The sequence below is a fragment of the Ipomoea nil genome, unplaced genomic scaffold (genome assembly GCF_001879475.1).
Source record: "Ipomoea nil cultivar Tokyo-kokei standard unplaced genomic scaffold, Asagao_1.1 scaffold0382, whole genome shotgun sequence".
NCBI classification, from domain to species: Eukaryota; Viridiplantae; Streptophyta; class Magnoliopsida; order Solanales; family Convolvulaceae; genus Ipomoea; species Ipomoea nil.
In genome coordinates, this window is record NW_017616810.1 from 1,656,370 (window position 1) to 1,675,279 (window position 18,910).

The window sequence follows — 18,910 nt, forward strand, 5'->3', positions numbered from 1 at the left end:
ATATATATATATATATATATATATATATATATATATATATATATATATATATATATAAACCAACATGAACATATATAATATGCTTTAAGTGTTATGTTTATTTTTTTTATTAAATTACTTATTAATTATTATTTTAATAACAAGTAAAAAAACGCATTCATGATATTGCCTAGGGCATATGCTAATTTTTTTTTTTTTTTTTTGAAAATAAAACGAGCAATATAGATTATTGTAGAAGAACTGAAACAAAGTTAGGAGGAACAATGTCCAATACAGTGAATCAACCTCGGAATAGGCTTTAGTAGCTAAAGAATGAGCGATGACATTAACACTTCTAGGAATTAAACTAACAATAATTAGAAAAAGAGCGAGAATAAAGTTCCTACCGCGAGAATAAGACCGAAGATCGACCATGTGAGTGGTTAAAATACGGTGTAGAGCTGAGCAATCAATCTTGAAGTGAATAGAAGTTACCATGCAATATGATCCTTTAACTAGTATATATAGAACCTCTTTGCATGCTAGGATCTCGGTCATGAGAGGACTCGTACAAGCCCCAAGAACACCATTAGTGGCCGCCGTGAAAACTCCCGAGGAAGAGAACAAAACTGCACCAAAAGTTGCCTTGCCAAGGGAAGAGTTAAAACCTGCATCAAAGAGACAATGTGTAATTAATATGAATATTCCAATTTTAAATGATGGGTGAGGTTCACCAATGAATAAAAAGGATTTTAATGTCACATTAGAGGGTGAACAATTAGAAGTGAAATCAGGGAGGAAAATAGCATTATTTCAATATTTAATAATCAGGTAGTGCAGATACTTCGTCCCGTAAGAAAACATACAAAACTAACCAACTAGATAACCACATATATTAACCACAATAATAGCTAACTAATTAAGTAAGAAGCATTATTTAACTACTTTTGTGGGGATTAGTTTAGCTAACAACACTATAAATACATTAACATTAAGATAATCTTACTTTAATCATAAAAGGGAAAAACAATAATACTAAAATCTAAGTAACAAGCCTAAAAATGGCTACAATAAATTATTGTGCCTTCACATTTATATTATTCTGGCTAGCGCATTTTGTAGAGAGTGCTATTATCACCATTCCTGCAAAAGCTAATGCAAATATTGCTCCGGTAAGTAATTTAAATAAACACACCTAGATTCATATATATTTTATATGATTTGATGCAGATGTTGGCCTAATAAGTAATTTAAATAAACACAATTAGATCTATATATATATATTTTAAGTAATTTAAATAAACGTAACTAGATTCATATATATTATAGTATTTGATTATTGAGTAAAAAAAAAAAAAAAAATTGATTGTGCAGTTATTGTTGAGAGCTTGGAAAGAAGCATGTGCGGCCACAACTCCCACCACTATTGTGATCCCAAAAGGTACATACCCAATGACCCAAGTTCTACTTGTGGGTCCATGCAAAGCCGCAATGGAGCTTAAAATCGAGGCTGTCTTGAAGGCCCCTCCTAATCCTAAAGATATGGACGGCAAAAAGGAATGGTTAACCGTTAATTACATTGATCATTTCACACTCTCAGGTGGTGGGACTTTGGATGGCCAAGGAAATGTCCATGTTTATGGCGTTAAAGACACAGGTTTTAAAAGTAACAGGCTACCCAACGTAAGTACAAATATAATTTATCAAGTGTAATATTTTTCTTTTATATAAAACTATTCAAAAATGATTAAAAAAAAAAAGAATCTACTAACTATTTTTTTTTATCTTTTTTTTTTTTTTCTTTTTTTATAGAATTTGAGCTTCAATTTCTTAACAAATTCGGTAATTCGTGACATAACTACTCTTAACAGTAAATTGTTTCACGTCAATGTTTTTGGTGGCAAGAACTTAACGTTTGATCATTTTACCATTAAAGCCCCAGGAAATAGTCCCAACACAGATGGAATTCATATTGCAAAAATAATTGATGTTACAGTTAAAGATTCTAAAATTGCAACCGGAGATGATTGCATATCAATTGGGGACGGGTTAGAGAACCTGAAAATCACAGGTGTGACATGTGGGCCTGGACACGGCATCAGTGTGGGTAGCCTTGGCAGATCTCCGGGTGAACAGCCAGTGAAGGGCTTGTTTGTTAAAGACTCTAAATTTATTGGTACAGATAATGGTGTTAGAATTAAAACATGGCCGAATTCTCATCCTGGAATTGTAACAGATATTCATTTTGAGAATATAGACATGGAAAATGTCAAAAACCCAATTGTAATTGATCAAGAATACTGCCCGCATAACAAATGCTCAAAGGAGGTATGTAACAAGTTAACATAGTTTTCCTAATATTTCCTTGATGATAGGATGATTTTATTAAAACATAGCTTGTTTTATTTTTATTTGTAGAAACCATCACTAGTAAAGATCAGCAAAGTAAGTTATAAGAACATAAAAGGTACTTCTGCAACAAAGGAAGCAGTGATCCTTGCATGTAGCAGTGGGGTGCCATGTGATGGAGTTGAAATTGGTGATATTAATTTGACATTTAAAGGAGGTGCAGCAAAATCTGTTTGTAAGAATGTGAAGCCTATGCTAACAGGAAAGCAGGTTCCCGCAGTGATTTGCAAATGAGAAATTTTTGTACGAGCATAGTCATAGTTTGTTGGATAGAAATAAACAATTTTGTGTAGCTTGTGGCAAAGGCCATCCAATCCTTGATTGTTTGGAAATTTGTCAATTGAGTATTAATTACTGACAAAAATTAGCAATTTTTCATTATATTTTATTATGACAACATTAGCGTCACTATAATTTTATTTATTTATTCTGGTATATGTTGGCTGAAGAATTATCAATTGGTAACAAATAATGTTGAAATAGTTGGTTAATTTATTGTGACAATTTCATGGTCACACAAAGGGCTATTTATTTTCAAAGAATGGTATTAATTCAAAAATAGTACTTTGTGACGGTCTATTTATTATGACAAAATATTGTAAAAATAATTTTTCGGTTGTGACAAAACTAATAACCACTATCGTGATTAAATAAACACGAAGAATTTTTAAAATCATGAATTTATTCAAAATGCTAAAGCTCATATATAAAAAAAATAACTTTAATATGGAAAACACAATTGTATTTTTTTAATTGTCAACATCTTCTTCAGTTCTTCTGTTTTTTTTTTTTTTTTTTTTTTTTTTTTTTTTTTAAATTTAAATCTTGCAACTATAATAATATAATGGTAATTTTGGAAACCCAAAAAACATGACTTCACTACTACAAAAACTAGAGGGCAAAAATTTGTGCGAGACCGTCTCACGGATCTCAAGTGAGACGAGTCAAATCTTTGATTAATGAGGTCAAAGATCCACTTCATTAGTTAAATATCTAACTCGTCTCATGGATTGAGACCCGTGAGACGGTCTTAGCTCACACAAGTGTTACCCAAGCCGGAGATATTACCCGTTATTAAAAAATACTATCATCAAGAAACACTTCTCTATCAATATTTGTACTTCTCTATCAATATTTGTTTAAGTAAATGAAACAACGTTGATTATTATCAAATAAGTATGTTTAAGTAAATGAAACAACGTTGATTATTATCAAATAAGTATATTTTGTTTGGAATGATACTGGCTTTATTATAATGTAGTATTATAAGTATATTTTGTTTGGAATGATACCTACTGAAACATAAAGAATCAATAACGCTTCCACTGAGGCTCAAACTCACAACTTTTTAAATGAAAGTCCAACCCGGGTACCATTAAATCATATAATCTTGGTTAATAAGTATATTTTAATTGTTATATTAAACAATATGACTTCGTTTGGAAAATCAATGCTGAATCATTATATATAATTTTTATGTCCTTAAAAAATTAAAATAAAAAAAAACTATTTAATACGAAGTCAATTTTTTCAAAAAAAAAAAAAAAAAGAAACTTATGCGGTATTGTTAAATATATTTATTTATTTATTTTTTTTACCAAGTGGTTTGTAATCCACTAGTATCTGATTGGCCCTTTATGTGGGATGTCTTAGGTTCAAGCCTTGGTGAAGGCATAAAAAAAATATATTTATTTTTTATATTCAAAGATAGAATATTGGTGGTTTTCAAAACCGATGGGAACATGTGTATTTAGAACATGTGTATTTAGACCCCTCAATCCTCTTTTACTTTCGATGTTTAGTATCTTTCATGTAGATTAAATGTAGACTGTGCTCAAAGCATAATTCGTGCTTAACTAAGCAAATACACGAATCAGAGCACTTCTCAGTAAATCATAACAGGCTGAAGAGAAGACGTACAAAAGAAGACCGAGAGATCAGCTTAGACTGAAACTTGGAAGGGTCTATCTCTCGTGTAACTGTCAAATGATAAAGAAAGATCATTTGAACAGAGAAGTTAACGAATGATAAAGACAATCTTTCGTTATTCAGGATCCGAGACTACAAGTCAAAGTCTAACTTGATTGGACAAGTCTCATATGTTTTCAGAAGCATATTTGTCCAAGTCTCAAAGCTGGGAAAATCATCCTAGACAAATGATGTCCTAGGTATGATATTTCAAATATCATGGAGCATTTAATGATTGGTACCTTTAGTATGCACAAAATGACAAAATGGTTGGTTGCTTTTTGAAGCCAACGGCTATACAGTACAGTCGCATTTAAGTCTCCTTACCTAGCAGTCATTACATGCTGGTTAATAGGTTTGAAATTTTCATCTCTCTCTATTGAATGGATTTTTCACCCCTATAAATACCCATCTTCATCACTTGAAGAAGGTGCTGGTTTTTATCACTCTATTGCTATCAGAAAAGCTTTCAAAAACTCTCAAGTTACTAGCTTTCATAACCAACGTGTGTTTGTGAAGACTCTTCTAAAAGATCATCTAGTTATCTAAGTCTTCACAACATCAAGGAAATCTTGCAGTTCATACGACGATCAAACTATCATCAAGTCAAGATTTCACGTTGGAGATAACATCAATCCTTTCCAACACTCAACTCGGTAGAAGTTGATAGAGGCGGAGTAAACTCGGAGGAGTTGAAAAACCTAGCAAGTTGATGTCCGGCTTAGTGATCAAGGAAGCAAGCTTGGCTTAGTTTGCACTAGGAGTGATAGTGCAAACCCTTTCACGAGTAGTGAAAGAAAAGTGGAGTAGGCTTAGTTAACAGCCGAACCACTATAAAATTCTCTCGCTCTCTCTCTCTCGTTACTTATCTTCATTTAACTGCCATACATTACATTGCACCATATTCATTTCAGTTAAACAATTTCTAACGAAAGTGTGCAAAGAAAACTAAAAAGATCACATATTTTCTGATGTGCATAACTCTTTCAAGTAAAGTTTTAAAAATCGCATAGAGTCTACTCACCCCCCCCCCCTCCCCTCCCCTCCCCTCCCCTCCTAGACTCTCATTCTTCGGTATCGGGACCAACAATGTCGTATTTCACATCTAAAGATACAACGTTGGTTTTTCAGAACAAACTGATGTCGTAGTATTTTATACTTATTATTTTTATTATATTAAGACTAGATTTAATTTTAATTTTTTTAATTTTTAATTTTTTTTTATTTTTAGAAACATTTTAAGTTACAATGGCGGTTTTGTAGTAAAAACAGTTGTCTTATTTTTAATAAGTTTTATAAAAATAAAAATTTTACAACATCAGTATTTTTTAACCTCCTATGCTGAAATTTTCAATTTTTATTTTTTTAGAAATTTTTAAATTATTGTGAAATTCAGGTATTATTGTAAATTATTGTTGTGATATTTTGCGATTTTTAAAATAAATTTGGATTATAGTCTACGGATTGTCTTATATCCGACCTGAACCGACCAAAGTGTAGCACATGGCTGACTCGGCCTGAAGGACTATCGACCTTGTGGCTTGATGAACCATTACCCTAACCTTTCTTTGTCGGTCTCGACCTATTTGCTCGTCCGAGACCCCGAGCACGTATACTTAGCGTCCAAGCTAATCCCAATAGGCAATTGGTTAGTTAGATCCGACCGGGTTACCGAGTGCATGGAGGGCATGTGGCGCACAAGCCGGCCCCCTCGAATTCCCTATAAGTACCCCACGAGGCGACACAGTAAAGTGGACTTTTGGCAATTTCTCTATAGCTCACCTTAGCTCATGAACCTCTAGCCTCACGCCACCTACCCATAAATACTTAAACCAACAAGCAGACCACATAAGGGTCTAAACCCAATCCGATCTTGTATCTCGTAGTTATTTAAATATAAACATTAGGCATTAGCAATCCGAAAGTAAAACTAGTTAAAAAAATAAATGAATACATCTCACGACAATTTGTACATAAAAGTCATAGTAAAGGTTTTTTTAAAATTAATCTAGAAATTTTATTTAACAAAGAAATCAGTGAAAATCAAATTAAATGATGATTGAATATTTTAAAACTTAAAAGTTGATAATCAAATCAAACTTGTCCTTACCCATAATCTACCACCCAGAAACCAATTAAATTGTCTATGCGAGCGTAAGTCAATTACTTGCTGAATTAATTGATCCAAATTATTAAAGCCATCTTGATGACGAAAAAAGAATGTATACCACACTCTATGCTGCTTGAGGTTACAAAGCTCATAATTAACACCTTCGCGAAGAAGCAAATCAGTTTTTCTACTGTTTCTAGTTTTTATTTTACTTACTAAATTTTTTACATTTATTCCATTTCAAAAACTCAAAATATTTCTCATAAGGAATGGATTCAAATCAAAACCTTCACTTCATTAAAAAAAAAACAAAAAAAACAAAAAAAAAAAAAAAACAACAACAAAAAAATATTACAAGTAAAGATAAATTGTCTACTACTCTACTCACACATTTTAGCTAGTAAGCATCTTAGCCAGACAGCATGGACAACATATTGAACGACAGCCATAACCTACGCGTACTATCCGTTTAATGAAAAGAAATACTCCGTACAAAACAAAACAACACAAAACACAAAAACAATCAAACCCAAAATTTTTCCTCTGATGGGAAACAAATACTAGCTAGTAACTAATTCCTTAATTAATCCGACTTAGGAGCACAAAGAAGGAACTTGCTTTCCACTTAAAACAGGCTTAATATTTGAACATATAGATTCCGCGGGAGCTCCATTGAAGGTCAAGTTAATGTCGCCCACCTCAACATCTTCACATGGCACCGCACTACTGCATTTTAAGGTCACTGCAACTTTTGACGCAGAAGCGCCAAGTATGTGGTTATAGCTTACTTTGCTGATCTTTACTTGTGATGGCTTCTGCAAATTAAAATAAAGCGAGCTAGGTTTTAGTGAGAAAAAAGTATTATAAAATGATGTTTAATTTGACTCATAGTGGTAAAGCTGGGCGGTGTGTACCTCGATTGAGCAATTTTTTTTATTCGGACAGTGTTCTTGATTAATTATAATTGGATTTTTGACATCTTCCATCTCTATATTATTGTAATGTATATCGGTTACTTTTCCAGGCTGAGAATTAGGCAATGTTTTAATTCTAAGACCGTTTTCTGTTCCAATTAATTTGCAGTCCTCCACATGCACACCCTTAACTGGCTCTTCATCAGGGGTATTGCCAAGGCTTCCGACAGTGATGCCACGTCCGGGCCCACATACCAGTCCTTTGATGACAAGGTTTTCTGTCCCATCCATGATTGCTACACAATCGTCTCCCGTTCCTATAAGGCTATTCTGTATGGTGACATCGGGTACTTTTGAAATATAGATCCCAACGGTGTTGTGACTAGTCCCTGGTGCTTTAATAGCAACATGATCGAATGTTATGTTTTTACCGCCCAAAACACTGACATGGAACAGTTTGCTATCTAGAGAAAATATGTTTTTAATCAACGAGTTCGTTACGAAATTGAAGCTCAAATTCTGCATAAAAGGAAAAAATAAGTCAATTTCTGAAAATATATTACATTTAATTGGTTCATTTTCTTGTAAATTAAATTTCATAAATAACATTTGGCATACGTTTGGAAGCTTATCGCAAGATCCAGTATTCTTGCAATCTTCTTGTTCCCAAGTAGCAGTTCCTTGGCCATCAAAAATACCAGCCGAAAGTGTGAAACTATCAACGTTTTTAAGAGTTAACCAATCCTTGGAGCTATCGAAGGTCTTAGGATCAGAAGGGGCTTTTAAGGTGCCCAAAATTTGAAGCTCAATTGGGGCTTTGCATGGACCGACAAGTTCAACTTGGGTCATTGGATATGTGCCTTTCGGGATCACAATGGTGCTTGCCGTTGTTGCCGCACATCCTTCCTTCCAAGCATTCAATAATTCCTATTACATTTCGGTCAAGTTAGCAGAGTTAACCTGGTCGACTCAATTTTGGTAATTTTTTTTCATTATATATAAATACATCCACACACCTGCACTATTTTTTCTTTTTTAATAAGCCGCATAGGCGCCGTCTAGACACTACTCTACCGTCAAACTAACGCTTAGGGCCTATTGCAACACTACTGTAAATTATGGAATTTCCGATCACCTGAAAGTGATCTTAAATCAATTCGAAAGAAAAAAAGTGATCGGAAATAGCTATAAAGATTTTTCCGGACACCAAAAGTGGTCGGAACAAGGCTTTCGACTTGATTTAAGATCATTTTCAGGTAATCGGAAATTTCATAATTTTCAGCAGTGCAACCATAATAATTATTGAAGAACACTTATATTAAAAAAAAATAAAGGTAATTATTTACTTACCGAGGCAATATCTTCATTAGGTTTTGCAGCAACGTTTATTTCTGAACTCTCCCCTGGATATGGCACCAAGAATAACACAAATGGCAAGGCACAAAGAAGTTTTGACCACATTTTCTTTTTGTTTGCCAGTGATTTTTCTAATCCTTTATTGAATTTATTTATTGTTATTATTTTTCTGGCATTTATTACTGAGATCTAAATGTAGGGAGCCTTTTATATCGTACATAATTAAACTACCTCCACCAAAGTAGTGGAAACTCTATAATTTTTCCTATTTTTTATCCATTTTTTAAGACAATTTTTGTTTCTATTCCCATTCTTTGAGGTAGTTCACTAATTTATTGTCCATATACAGGCAGGGTGCCGAGGTTTTTAATAAATTTAGAAAAAAAAAAATCTTCAGTGTTAGTTTGTTCCTTAAATAAAACAAAATAAAAGGGAAGGTGGGGTGGGGGGGGGGGGGGGGGTGACTCTAAATATAGGAACGAAAGCACAAGACACTAATATGAAACAAATACCGATATTTTATTTTATTTTATTTTATTTTTATCACGAGTGAAACCTGCAATTATTATTCGAAACTGTGCTAACTTATATTTCTGTTAATTTGTCTAATAACCTACAAACTATATAGAAGAGGTAAAAGACTTGACTGAAAGAATACGTGTTGACATGAACCAAACTTAGAGCATCCACATTAGTTGGGGAGAATTGGGGGATAATGTAAGAGTGATTAGGAAAGAGAAGATGGGAGGGGAGGGGAGAAAGGAAAAAAAAAAAAGGAAAATGAAATTTAAAAATAAAAATAAAAAAAACTGTAACTGTCAGGCGCGCCCGCTATGCGCTATGATGCAGTGGTGAAAATTTTGACTTTTTGTGGTGGGTCCCATCACTTCTGAAATCTCTCTTCACTTGCAGGACAAATATCTCTCCAAATAACCCTACCCCACATTTATTATTATCCCCTCCCAAGTTTAATGGTCTGACATTAACCCCTCATTCACCACTGGTGTGGATGCTCTTATAACCTTTCGGTACTAAAATGATGCTCAATCTTTTCGACTACCTCTTTCGGGAAAGTTAGGTATGCTTTTTAAATTTTAGGTTGGACAAACCAACTAATTAATTCACTTTTCATGAAATAAAATTTAAAAATAAAACCAATCTCTTACAAAAGTTCTTCTTTCATTACAAGCGTTTGATGATAGCAAAGCCACTTGGCAGCTAATTGGGAGGGAAAGTATTTTTCATAAAGGATCGATTAAAATCAAAATATCATTTTCATAAAAATATTGCAAGTACCAAAAAAAAAAAAAACAAAAAAAAAAAATTCACAACATTTTATGACACAATGATTATGCTTTTCATAAAAACTAGTATTTTCATACGTGCGATGCACAAAATAGATTTGTTATAATATTTTAAGAATATTTGGATCGATATTCAATTATATAAATTATAACATCTAATGTTATATAATACAATTGAACAATTGAGTTATATCCGATTGTATTTTATAATGTTATCATTGTTTAAATTTGAGCAAATAATTGCCCAATTAAGAGTCAATGTGTAGATGTACGCATCCGGTACGGTGATGAAACTTTAGAGATTTTATATATCACTGTTTATGATTTGTATTAAGTGGAAAATTTGCTCATTGTCTAGCAACTCATTTATATAAATCATTTTCTATCCTAATTTATTTGTATGTAAGATATATTTCTGTGTAGATAAATACCAATTTTGTCATCTTCGCATAAAAAGAAAACATAATATCACTGGTTGGAATTATAAATTATTGAAAACCTATTTGTAAACGACATTGGTAGTAGCAACAGAATCTTGTCCACCCTCGTCTAGAACTAACACCTTCAGGCCATCAGGATGGGTGACTCTGGAAAAAAATCACATAAAATTGCCCATTGCCCATTGCCCATTGCATTACTATTTTCCATGGGAAATCAATTAGCTCGGATCCATATGTATCCCATATAATACATATACTATAGTTAATCCGTTTTCTTTTTGAAATAGTTAATAGGGGATCATTTAGAATTTTGAGTCAAATAGTAATATTCATTTCTTTTTTCAATTGGCATCATTTATGTGCCATTTTTAATCATAGTCAGTTATTATTTTTTAATACATATCAATTAGTTAATTATTAATAACAGATTTTGTTTTTAATATTTCTAGTCAATTATTATTTATAGATTATTTTTCCAATTTACCTATAGTATTGTAAATCCGCTTCCTTTCTTTAAATAGTTAATTCGGTCATTTTTAATTTTCTCTATCAATTATTAATATTCATTTCCTTTTTAATTGACATATCATTAACATAGTCATGCAATAACATTGTAACAATCTTCTCTGTACAAAGTATTCTCAAATAGTTTGCTCATTGCATAATTATTCCCTCTGGAAATTAATGAGTTCAGATCCATATGTATCCCATATAATACCTATATTATAGTTATTCCGTTTTTTGTTCGAAATGGTTAATTAGTGATCATTTTTAATTACTAGCCAATTATTAATATTCATTTCTTTTTTCAATTGTCATAATTTTTGTGCCATTTTTCTTATCTCAGTCAATTATTATTTTGTTACTACACACCAATTAAGAGAATATTTCAATTTTGATCATATGACTATATGAGCTTTGTTAATTTCAGCACATGACTCTCAAAAGTGTCAATTTAGTACCTTGACTATGCAATTTTTATCAATTTTGGTCATTCCGATCAAATTGCCTGCCAAATTTCGCCGAAAAATTTTAACAGTTAAAATAATGAGGTTATTTTAGTCATTTCACATCTCTTCAATTATTTTCCCAGACTAAGCTTCTTCCCGGCGGCAACCACTCCACCGATGCCGCCCAAAATCCCATCTTTGAGCACAGTTTCCAGATCCAAAATCTGCGCCACTCCTTCCCCTTATTCATATGCATTTTCTTCCCAAAACTCAGCCCCCAACAACCTTAAATACAGAAAAGAAAAAAAAAAAGAGTCAATCTTGCTCAAAACACAGTACACGAAGCGTGTGGATAAAGAAGAGAGCTTACACTCTTTCGTTCATTGTTATTATTATAATTATAATTATAATTATAATTATTATTGAATAGTTTCATATAAAAGAAAAATATTACACTTGATAAATTATATTTGAACTTACATTGGGTAGCTTGTCACTTTTAAAACCTTTCACTTTAGAAGGATAAACTTGGACATTTCCTTGGCCATCCAAAGTCCCACCACCTGAGAGTGTGAAATGATCTACGTGCCTAACGATTAACCCACTACTGGAAATTATGAAATTTCCGACCACTTGAAAATGATCTTAAATCAAGTCGAAAGCCTTGTTCCGACCACTTTTGGTATCCAGAAAAATCTTTGTTGCTATTTCCGATCACTTTTTAGTATCAACTTAATTTAAGATCACTTTCAGATGGTTAGAAATTCCATAATTTCCAGTAATGACCATTCCTTTTTGCCGTCCATATTTTTAGGATTAGGAGGGGCCTTCAAAATAGTCATAATTTGAAGCTCAACCGGGGCTTTGCATGGACCCGCAAGTTCTACTTGGGTCATTGGGAATGTGCCTTTTGGGATCACAATGGTGCTGACATTTGTGGCCGCACATGCTTCTTTCCAAGCTTTCATCAATAACTGCATCATCATCATCATCATAATAATAATAATAATAATAATAATAATAATAATATAATATAATAACAATAATAATAACAATAATAATAATAATAATAATAATAATAATAATAATAATAATAATAATAATAATAATAATAATAATAATAATAATAATAACAACTCTCATCCACATATTTGCAACCACACAAAAATAGGTAAGGAAAAAGTAAGGAGCATTATTTAACTACTTTTGTGGCATTAGTTTATTAGTTAACAACACTATAAATGCCTCAAAGTTAAGATCTTACATCATTCATCCAAAGTAAAAACAATAATACTAAAATCTAAGCAACAACCATGAAAATGGATACAATAATTTATTGTGTCTTCACATTTGTATTATTCTTATTGGTGCATCTTGGAGAAAGTGCTGAAGTCAAAGTTCCTGCAAAACCTGGTAAAGATGTTGGCCCGGTAAGTAATTTAAATAAATGCTTCTAGGTTCATATATATCATTATATTTTGAGGGGAATATATCATTATATATCACTATATTTGGTTATGAAAAAAAAAATCGTAGGCTTTGTTGAAAGCTTGGGAAAAAGCATGTAAGGCTAAAACTCCCAGTACCCTTGTGATCCCAAAAGGCACATACCCAATGACTCAAGTTCTACTTAAGGGCCCATGCAAAGCCTCATCAATTGAGCTTCAAATCCAGGGTACTTTGAAGGCCCCTCCTAATCCTAACGATATGGAATGCAAAAAAGAATGGATAACTATTAATTACGTAGATCATTTCACACTCTCTGGCGGTGGTACTCTTGATGGTCAAGGAAATGTAAAAGTTTATGCAGCTAAAGAAAAAGGTTTTAAAAGTGATAAGCTGCCTAATGTAAGTCCAAATTTATCTAGTGTAATATTTTTATTTTATATAAAACAATTAAGAACATTTTTTTACGGATTTATTGACTAATATATTTATATTTCTTCTTTTAATTTTTTTTTTTTTTACAGAATTTGAGCTTAAATTTCCTAAAAAATTCAGTTATTCGAGATATAACAACTCTAAACAGTAAATTGTTCCACGTCAATCTTTTTGGTGGAAAGAACGTTACATTTGATCATTTCACTATTAAAGCGCCAGCAGATAGTCCCAATACAGATGGAATTCATATTGCCAAAATAGTTGATGTTACAGTTAAAGATTCTGTTATAGGAACCGGAGACGATTGCATATCCATTGGGGATGGACTAGAAAACCTTAACATCACTGGTGTGACATGTGGGCCGGGACACGGCATTAGTGTGGGAAGCCTTGGCAAGACCCCCGGTGAGGAGCCGGTGAAGGGTGTCTTTGTTAAAGACTGTAAATTTATTGGTACAGATAACGGTGTTAGAATTAAAACATGGCCTAATTCTCATCCTGGAGTCGTAACTGATATTCATTATGAGAATATAACCATGAAAAATGTCAAAAATCCAATTGTGATTGATCAAGAATACTGCCCAAATAACGAATGCTCAAAACAGGTATATAATACCCACATTACCCTACTGTGTAAGTCAACTTAATTTTGCTAAGATTTCCTTGATGATTGGATGATTTTATTAAAACATAGTGTGTTTTATTTTTATTTGTAGAAACCATCAAAAGTAAAGATCAGCAAAGTAAGCTATAAGGACATAAAGGGTACTTCTGCAACAAAGGAAACAGTGATCCTTGCATGTAGCAGTGGGGTGCCATGTGAAGATGTTGAAATTGGTGAAATTGATTTGACCTTCAAAGGGGGTGCTAAAACTATTTGTTCAAATGTGAAACCTAAGCTAACCGGAAAGCAGTGTCCCAAAGTGACTTGCAAATGAGAAATTTTTTGTGAGTTTTTCATACCATTTTTGAAAATTTTTGTGAGAATCATTGATAGTTGGATATAAATAAACAAGTTGTGTAGCTTGTGGCAAAGTCCATCCAATATGCTGCCCATGCATGATTGGTTTAGACATGTATATATAGTAAACATTTTTATAAAAAGCAGATTTTGATTTCAATCAATCCTTTATGAACTATACTTGCCGTAAACTTTCCCTTGTTAAGATTCAGCTTCGAATAATGTATTCAGAATATCCTTAATTACTAATAAGCTACATGCAGTAAACTTTGTTGGGGAAAATTGCAACGTCAATGCGCGATCTGGAAGCCTTTTAAGAAGCACAGACACTATTGGTGTATGGTTGAAAGGAAATCTGTGCCGTGTTATAATAACACTACCAGATCGCGCATTGACGTTGCAATTTTCCCCAACAGTTAAAAGCGTTATTTGCCCGGTAACAGTGCAGTTAGGACCCTAGCACGCTTTTGACAGGCTACACAGACCTACTACGGATAGCTTGTACTAGCAATCACGTAGGCGAACCTCACTATTGCTCAGACGAAAGGAGGAAGAAGGAGAATATATTAAATGACTCGAATTCTAAGGTGTGTTTTGAAACGATGTTGGGAGCTGCTATTTATAGTAAGCAGCCCCCCATCCCTTCCACAAAAGTGGAAGGACGTATACCGTCCACAACCAAGCGCAACATGCGCTGTTCATGAAGTGCGCATGATGAGCTATCCACCCATTCATTTCCACCTTTGAAATTTTCCAACAATCCCCCACAAATTTAAAGAGGAAAGGAAAATGGGTAAGGTCTGAGCAATACAAATGAGTTGATCTTAATGTCAGTGTTTGAGAACTTGAACTGACACGTAGTGACACTGAGTAATCTTCGTTCCGGGAGTGATGTGAATCTTGAATTCACCGGTTAGATAAATTTTGAACTCGAATGCACACACCAACTCAAAAAGCAGGTTTTACAAAAGTCAAACTCTTTGACTTCCTATGAACACCCTTAGTATTAAAGAATGTTACGTCTGTCTCAAATATGGACTTCTACCCTGTCAAAGTCTATCACAAAATAGACTTTTAACTCTGACCGCATTACAAATTTTGAGTAACAATATGCGAACCCTTATAACTAGAGCAAACATAGTTACTCAAAATAACTATTTATTTAAAGAGACTCAATACTCATCTTGCTCTGTCAGATTGACTTTTACTAGTTTTGCCCTTGTGATGGTAGCACTGGTGAGCTCAGTGTCCTTGCTTTCTGCACGCAAAACACCTTCCTCTAAACTTCTTGATTTTTCTACTCTCATGTCATACTTGTGGCTTTCCTATCATTAGATATTTTGATGTTGGAACTCTTAGTTTTTACTACATAAATTAAATAGGAGTATATTCTACACAACTCAGCTGAGCTTCAGTATTTGAATTGAAGTATAATGTTGGATTGTCAACCAAGTGGCATTTATCTATTTCTTATGCATTATAATTTTTATGTTTTCGAGAATATCTATTTTTGTTGAATATTTTATATTTTGATAGCAATTTGTCAAAAATGTTATTTTTATTATTTATTTCTAGTATTTTCACCCGTGCGATGCACGGAATTGATTTCTTGTAATATATTAAAAATATTTGAATTGATATATAATTATTTGATTAAAACGTCAAATATTATATAGTGCAACAAAATATATGGTTTGGATCGTTTGTGTATTTTGATGTTATCATTGCTTGAATTTGTGCAAATAATTACTCACTTGTTTAGTATTTTCATAAATTAAGCAAATGTACGCTCGTTCTCTAACAACTGAGTTATATCCTAATTCATTTGTATGGAAGATATATATTTTTTGTCTAGATATATAACAATTTTTCTTATTTAAAAAAAAAACATAATATCATCACCGATTATATTTACACATTATATAGACAACATTGGTAATCTTGTTCATCCTCGAGAGCTAACACCTTCAATTCATAAGGACGGGTTACTTAGGGTGAAAATATATAATACTCCGTAGTAGAATATCACTCAATTAGCCAATTATTCTTTAGAATATCAAATGCAGTAATATTTTTACCTAATTTTCGTTCATTTTTAATTGATGATGTAGATATTATTATTGAAATATTTCCGTTCTATTTTTAATTTACTTTTACTATTGTTTAAAATATGCATTTACTATTGATGATGTAGAACATTATTATTGAAATATTTTCGTTCAATTTTTAATTTTTGTTCTATTTTTAATTAAAATGCAATGATAAGACCATTTCTTTTTTTATTTTAGTCAATTATGGATCATTTTTTATTTGTAGTCAATTATTAATATTCATCTCCTTTTTATATTTTTAGTCAATTAGTAATATTAGATTCATTTTTAGTCAATTATTCTTTTTTATTTCCAGACAATTAGTCAATTAGAATATAGATGCAGTGATATTTTTATCGAATTTCAGTTCCATTTTTATTTGATGATCTAGAATATTATTATTGAAATATTTCTGTTTCATTTTTAATTTTCGTTTCATTTTTAATTTACCTTTACTATTTTTTCAAATATACATTTACTATTGATGATGTATAATGTTATTATTGAAATATTTTCTTTCAATTTTTTATTTTCCTTTACTTGATGATGTAGAATATTATTATTGAAATATTTCCGTTCTATTTTTAATTTTCGTTTCATTGTTTGAAATTTTGAATGATTTATGATATAATCACTGCAGGAATTTTGTGATTTTTCTACCACATTTCCGACCACCCCAAAATTTGGCTGCAAAAAGTGATTTTTTTCATTTTTGCGACGGAAGGTTGAAAGTGGTCTGGAATTCAAACAACATTTAATAAGTGGTCGGTAATTCCGACCACTTCTTACATGGTGGTCGGAACCGTTTTGCCAAAATAAATTTTTTAAATTAGAGTTTATTTGCGACCACCCTGTCGTCGGAACTTCCGACTACCTTTGGATGGTGGTCGGAAGTGTTTTGGAAGTTTAAATTTATATACTAAACTTGTTTTTGACCACCGGAAATTCTTTTTTTTTTTTTTTTTTTTTTTTTTTTTGGAGTGGTTCAATGGTATGAAGGCCACATGATTTTTTTTAATAATTGATTATTTCACTTATACTAGTTCTAACATTTTTTTCTTTAGTTAGGCAATCTAATTAGACATGTCTGATTTCCTCCCTGATTACTTCTTGCAAATGCATTCAGGCCTTCTCTTTTTTCATTTGTGTCAAAGATGCATGGGACTCTCTTGCAATCTCAGTTTTTTCACAGGTACTTAATACCCTCCTATAATTTTGTAATTTGTTATATGCTTTCATAACCAGATATTGCATAACCTTCATTCTTCTTTTACTCTATTGATGCAAACTCCTATTTAGCTAATGTCTTATTTTACCATGTACCTGATCCTATGATAAACAAGTTGTGTAGCTTGTGGCAAACTCCATCCAATATGCTGCCCATGCATGATTGGTTTAGACATGTATGTATATTAAACATTTTTATAAAAAGCAGATTTTGATTTCAATCAATCCTTTATGAACTATACTTGCCGTAAACTTTCCCTTGTTAAGATTCAGCTTCGAATGTATTCAGAATATCCTTAATTACTTAGCTACATGCAGTAAACTTTCATGTAATACTTGTGGCTTTCCTATCATTAGATATTTTGATGTTGGAACTCTTAGTTTTTACTACATAAATTAAATATATTCTAGACAACTCAGCTGAGCTCCAGTATTTAGTCCATCTTGAAATGTCTAACCATAAATTACTCTAAAAAAAATGATATGTTTAGTTAAAATAAAAACCACAAAGCATACATTCAAAAAAAAAAGAAAAAGAAAAAAAAAACCACAAAGCATTATATTGATTTCGCCACTAACTATAATAAAAATGATTTTTGAACATATGAATTGAAGTATAATGTTGGATTGTCAACCAAGTGGCATTTATCTATTTCTTATGCATTATAATTTTTATGTTTTCGAGAATATCTATTTTTGTTGAATATTTTATATTTTGATAGCATTGTCAAAAAAGTTATTTTTATTATTTATTATTTATTTTTTGCAATTATTAAAAATTAGGTCCAATTATATATTTATGATCAACCCTGGTGACACTGAAATGATTATTTAAGTAACAATAACATATGTAACAAGAAGTTTAAATACTTGTGACAAGATTATTTTACTCACATATTAATTACTTACGATTTTCCTTGTTTTTCGAAAATTTTTCAGCTCAAAAAGTATTTAATTGTTGGCAAAAGTACTCTCAGCAATACTTCATTTTATTGTGACAACATTAGCTTCATTATAATTTTATTTACTTGTTATTATATATGTTGACAAAAAATGTTGTAATAGTTTATTAATTTATTGCGACAATGTCATGGCTACAGTATGTTTATTTAGTCGTGACAAATGGTATTAATAATTCAAAATTGTAATTGTAATTATTGGCCAGTAAAATCACACTGGTGTGTCTATTTAATGTGACAAAATATTGTCACAATAATTTTGCTTCTTGTGACAAATAGAGATAACACTACTGAAAATTATAGAATTTCCGACCACCTAAAAATGATTTTAAATTAAGTTGATACCAAAAAGTCTAAAAAGT

General features: G+C 31.8%; 3 protein-coding genes across 3 annotated transcripts; 2 read left to right on the forward strand and 1 right to left on the reverse strand.

Annotated features, from left to right (window-relative positions):
* The first annotated feature begins 1,014 nt into the window (after positions 1-1,014).
* Positions 1,015-18,631, forward strand: LOC109171811 (polygalacturonase-like). Its single transcript, XM_019320888.1, has 6 exons — positions 1,015-1,151; positions 1,354-1,662; positions 1,792-2,307; positions 2,398-2,622; positions 13,446-13,451; positions 18,618-18,631. The coding sequence occupies exons 1-4, from the start codon at positions 1,041-1,043 to the stop codon at positions 2,620-2,622; spliced, it is 1,161 nt and encodes a 386-aa protein (XP_019176433.1). The 5' UTR covers positions 1,015-1,040; the 3' UTR covers positions 13,446-13,451; positions 18,618-18,631.
* LOC109171812 (polygalacturonase-like) lies at positions 6,810-8,878 on the reverse strand. The gene is made up of 4 exons (XM_019320889.1): positions 8,731-8,878; positions 7,999-8,307; positions 7,381-7,899; positions 6,810-7,281 (listed from the first exon to the last, which is right to left on the reverse strand). Exons 1-4 carry the CDS (start codon positions 8,839-8,841, stop codon positions 7,060-7,062), a joined length of 1,161 nt encoding a protein of 386 aa, XP_019176434.1. The 5' UTR covers positions 8,842-8,878; the 3' UTR covers positions 6,810-7,059.
* Positions 12,717-14,271, forward strand: LOC109171810 (polygalacturonase-like). Its single transcript, XM_019320887.1, has 4 exons — positions 12,717-12,860; positions 12,967-13,278; positions 13,401-13,916; positions 14,028-14,271. The coding sequence occupies exons 1-4, from the start codon at positions 12,744-12,746 to the stop codon at positions 14,247-14,249; spliced, it is 1,167 nt and encodes a 388-aa protein (XP_019176432.1). The 5' UTR covers positions 12,717-12,743; the 3' UTR covers positions 14,250-14,271.
* Positions 18,632-18,910: the final 279 nt, after the last annotated feature.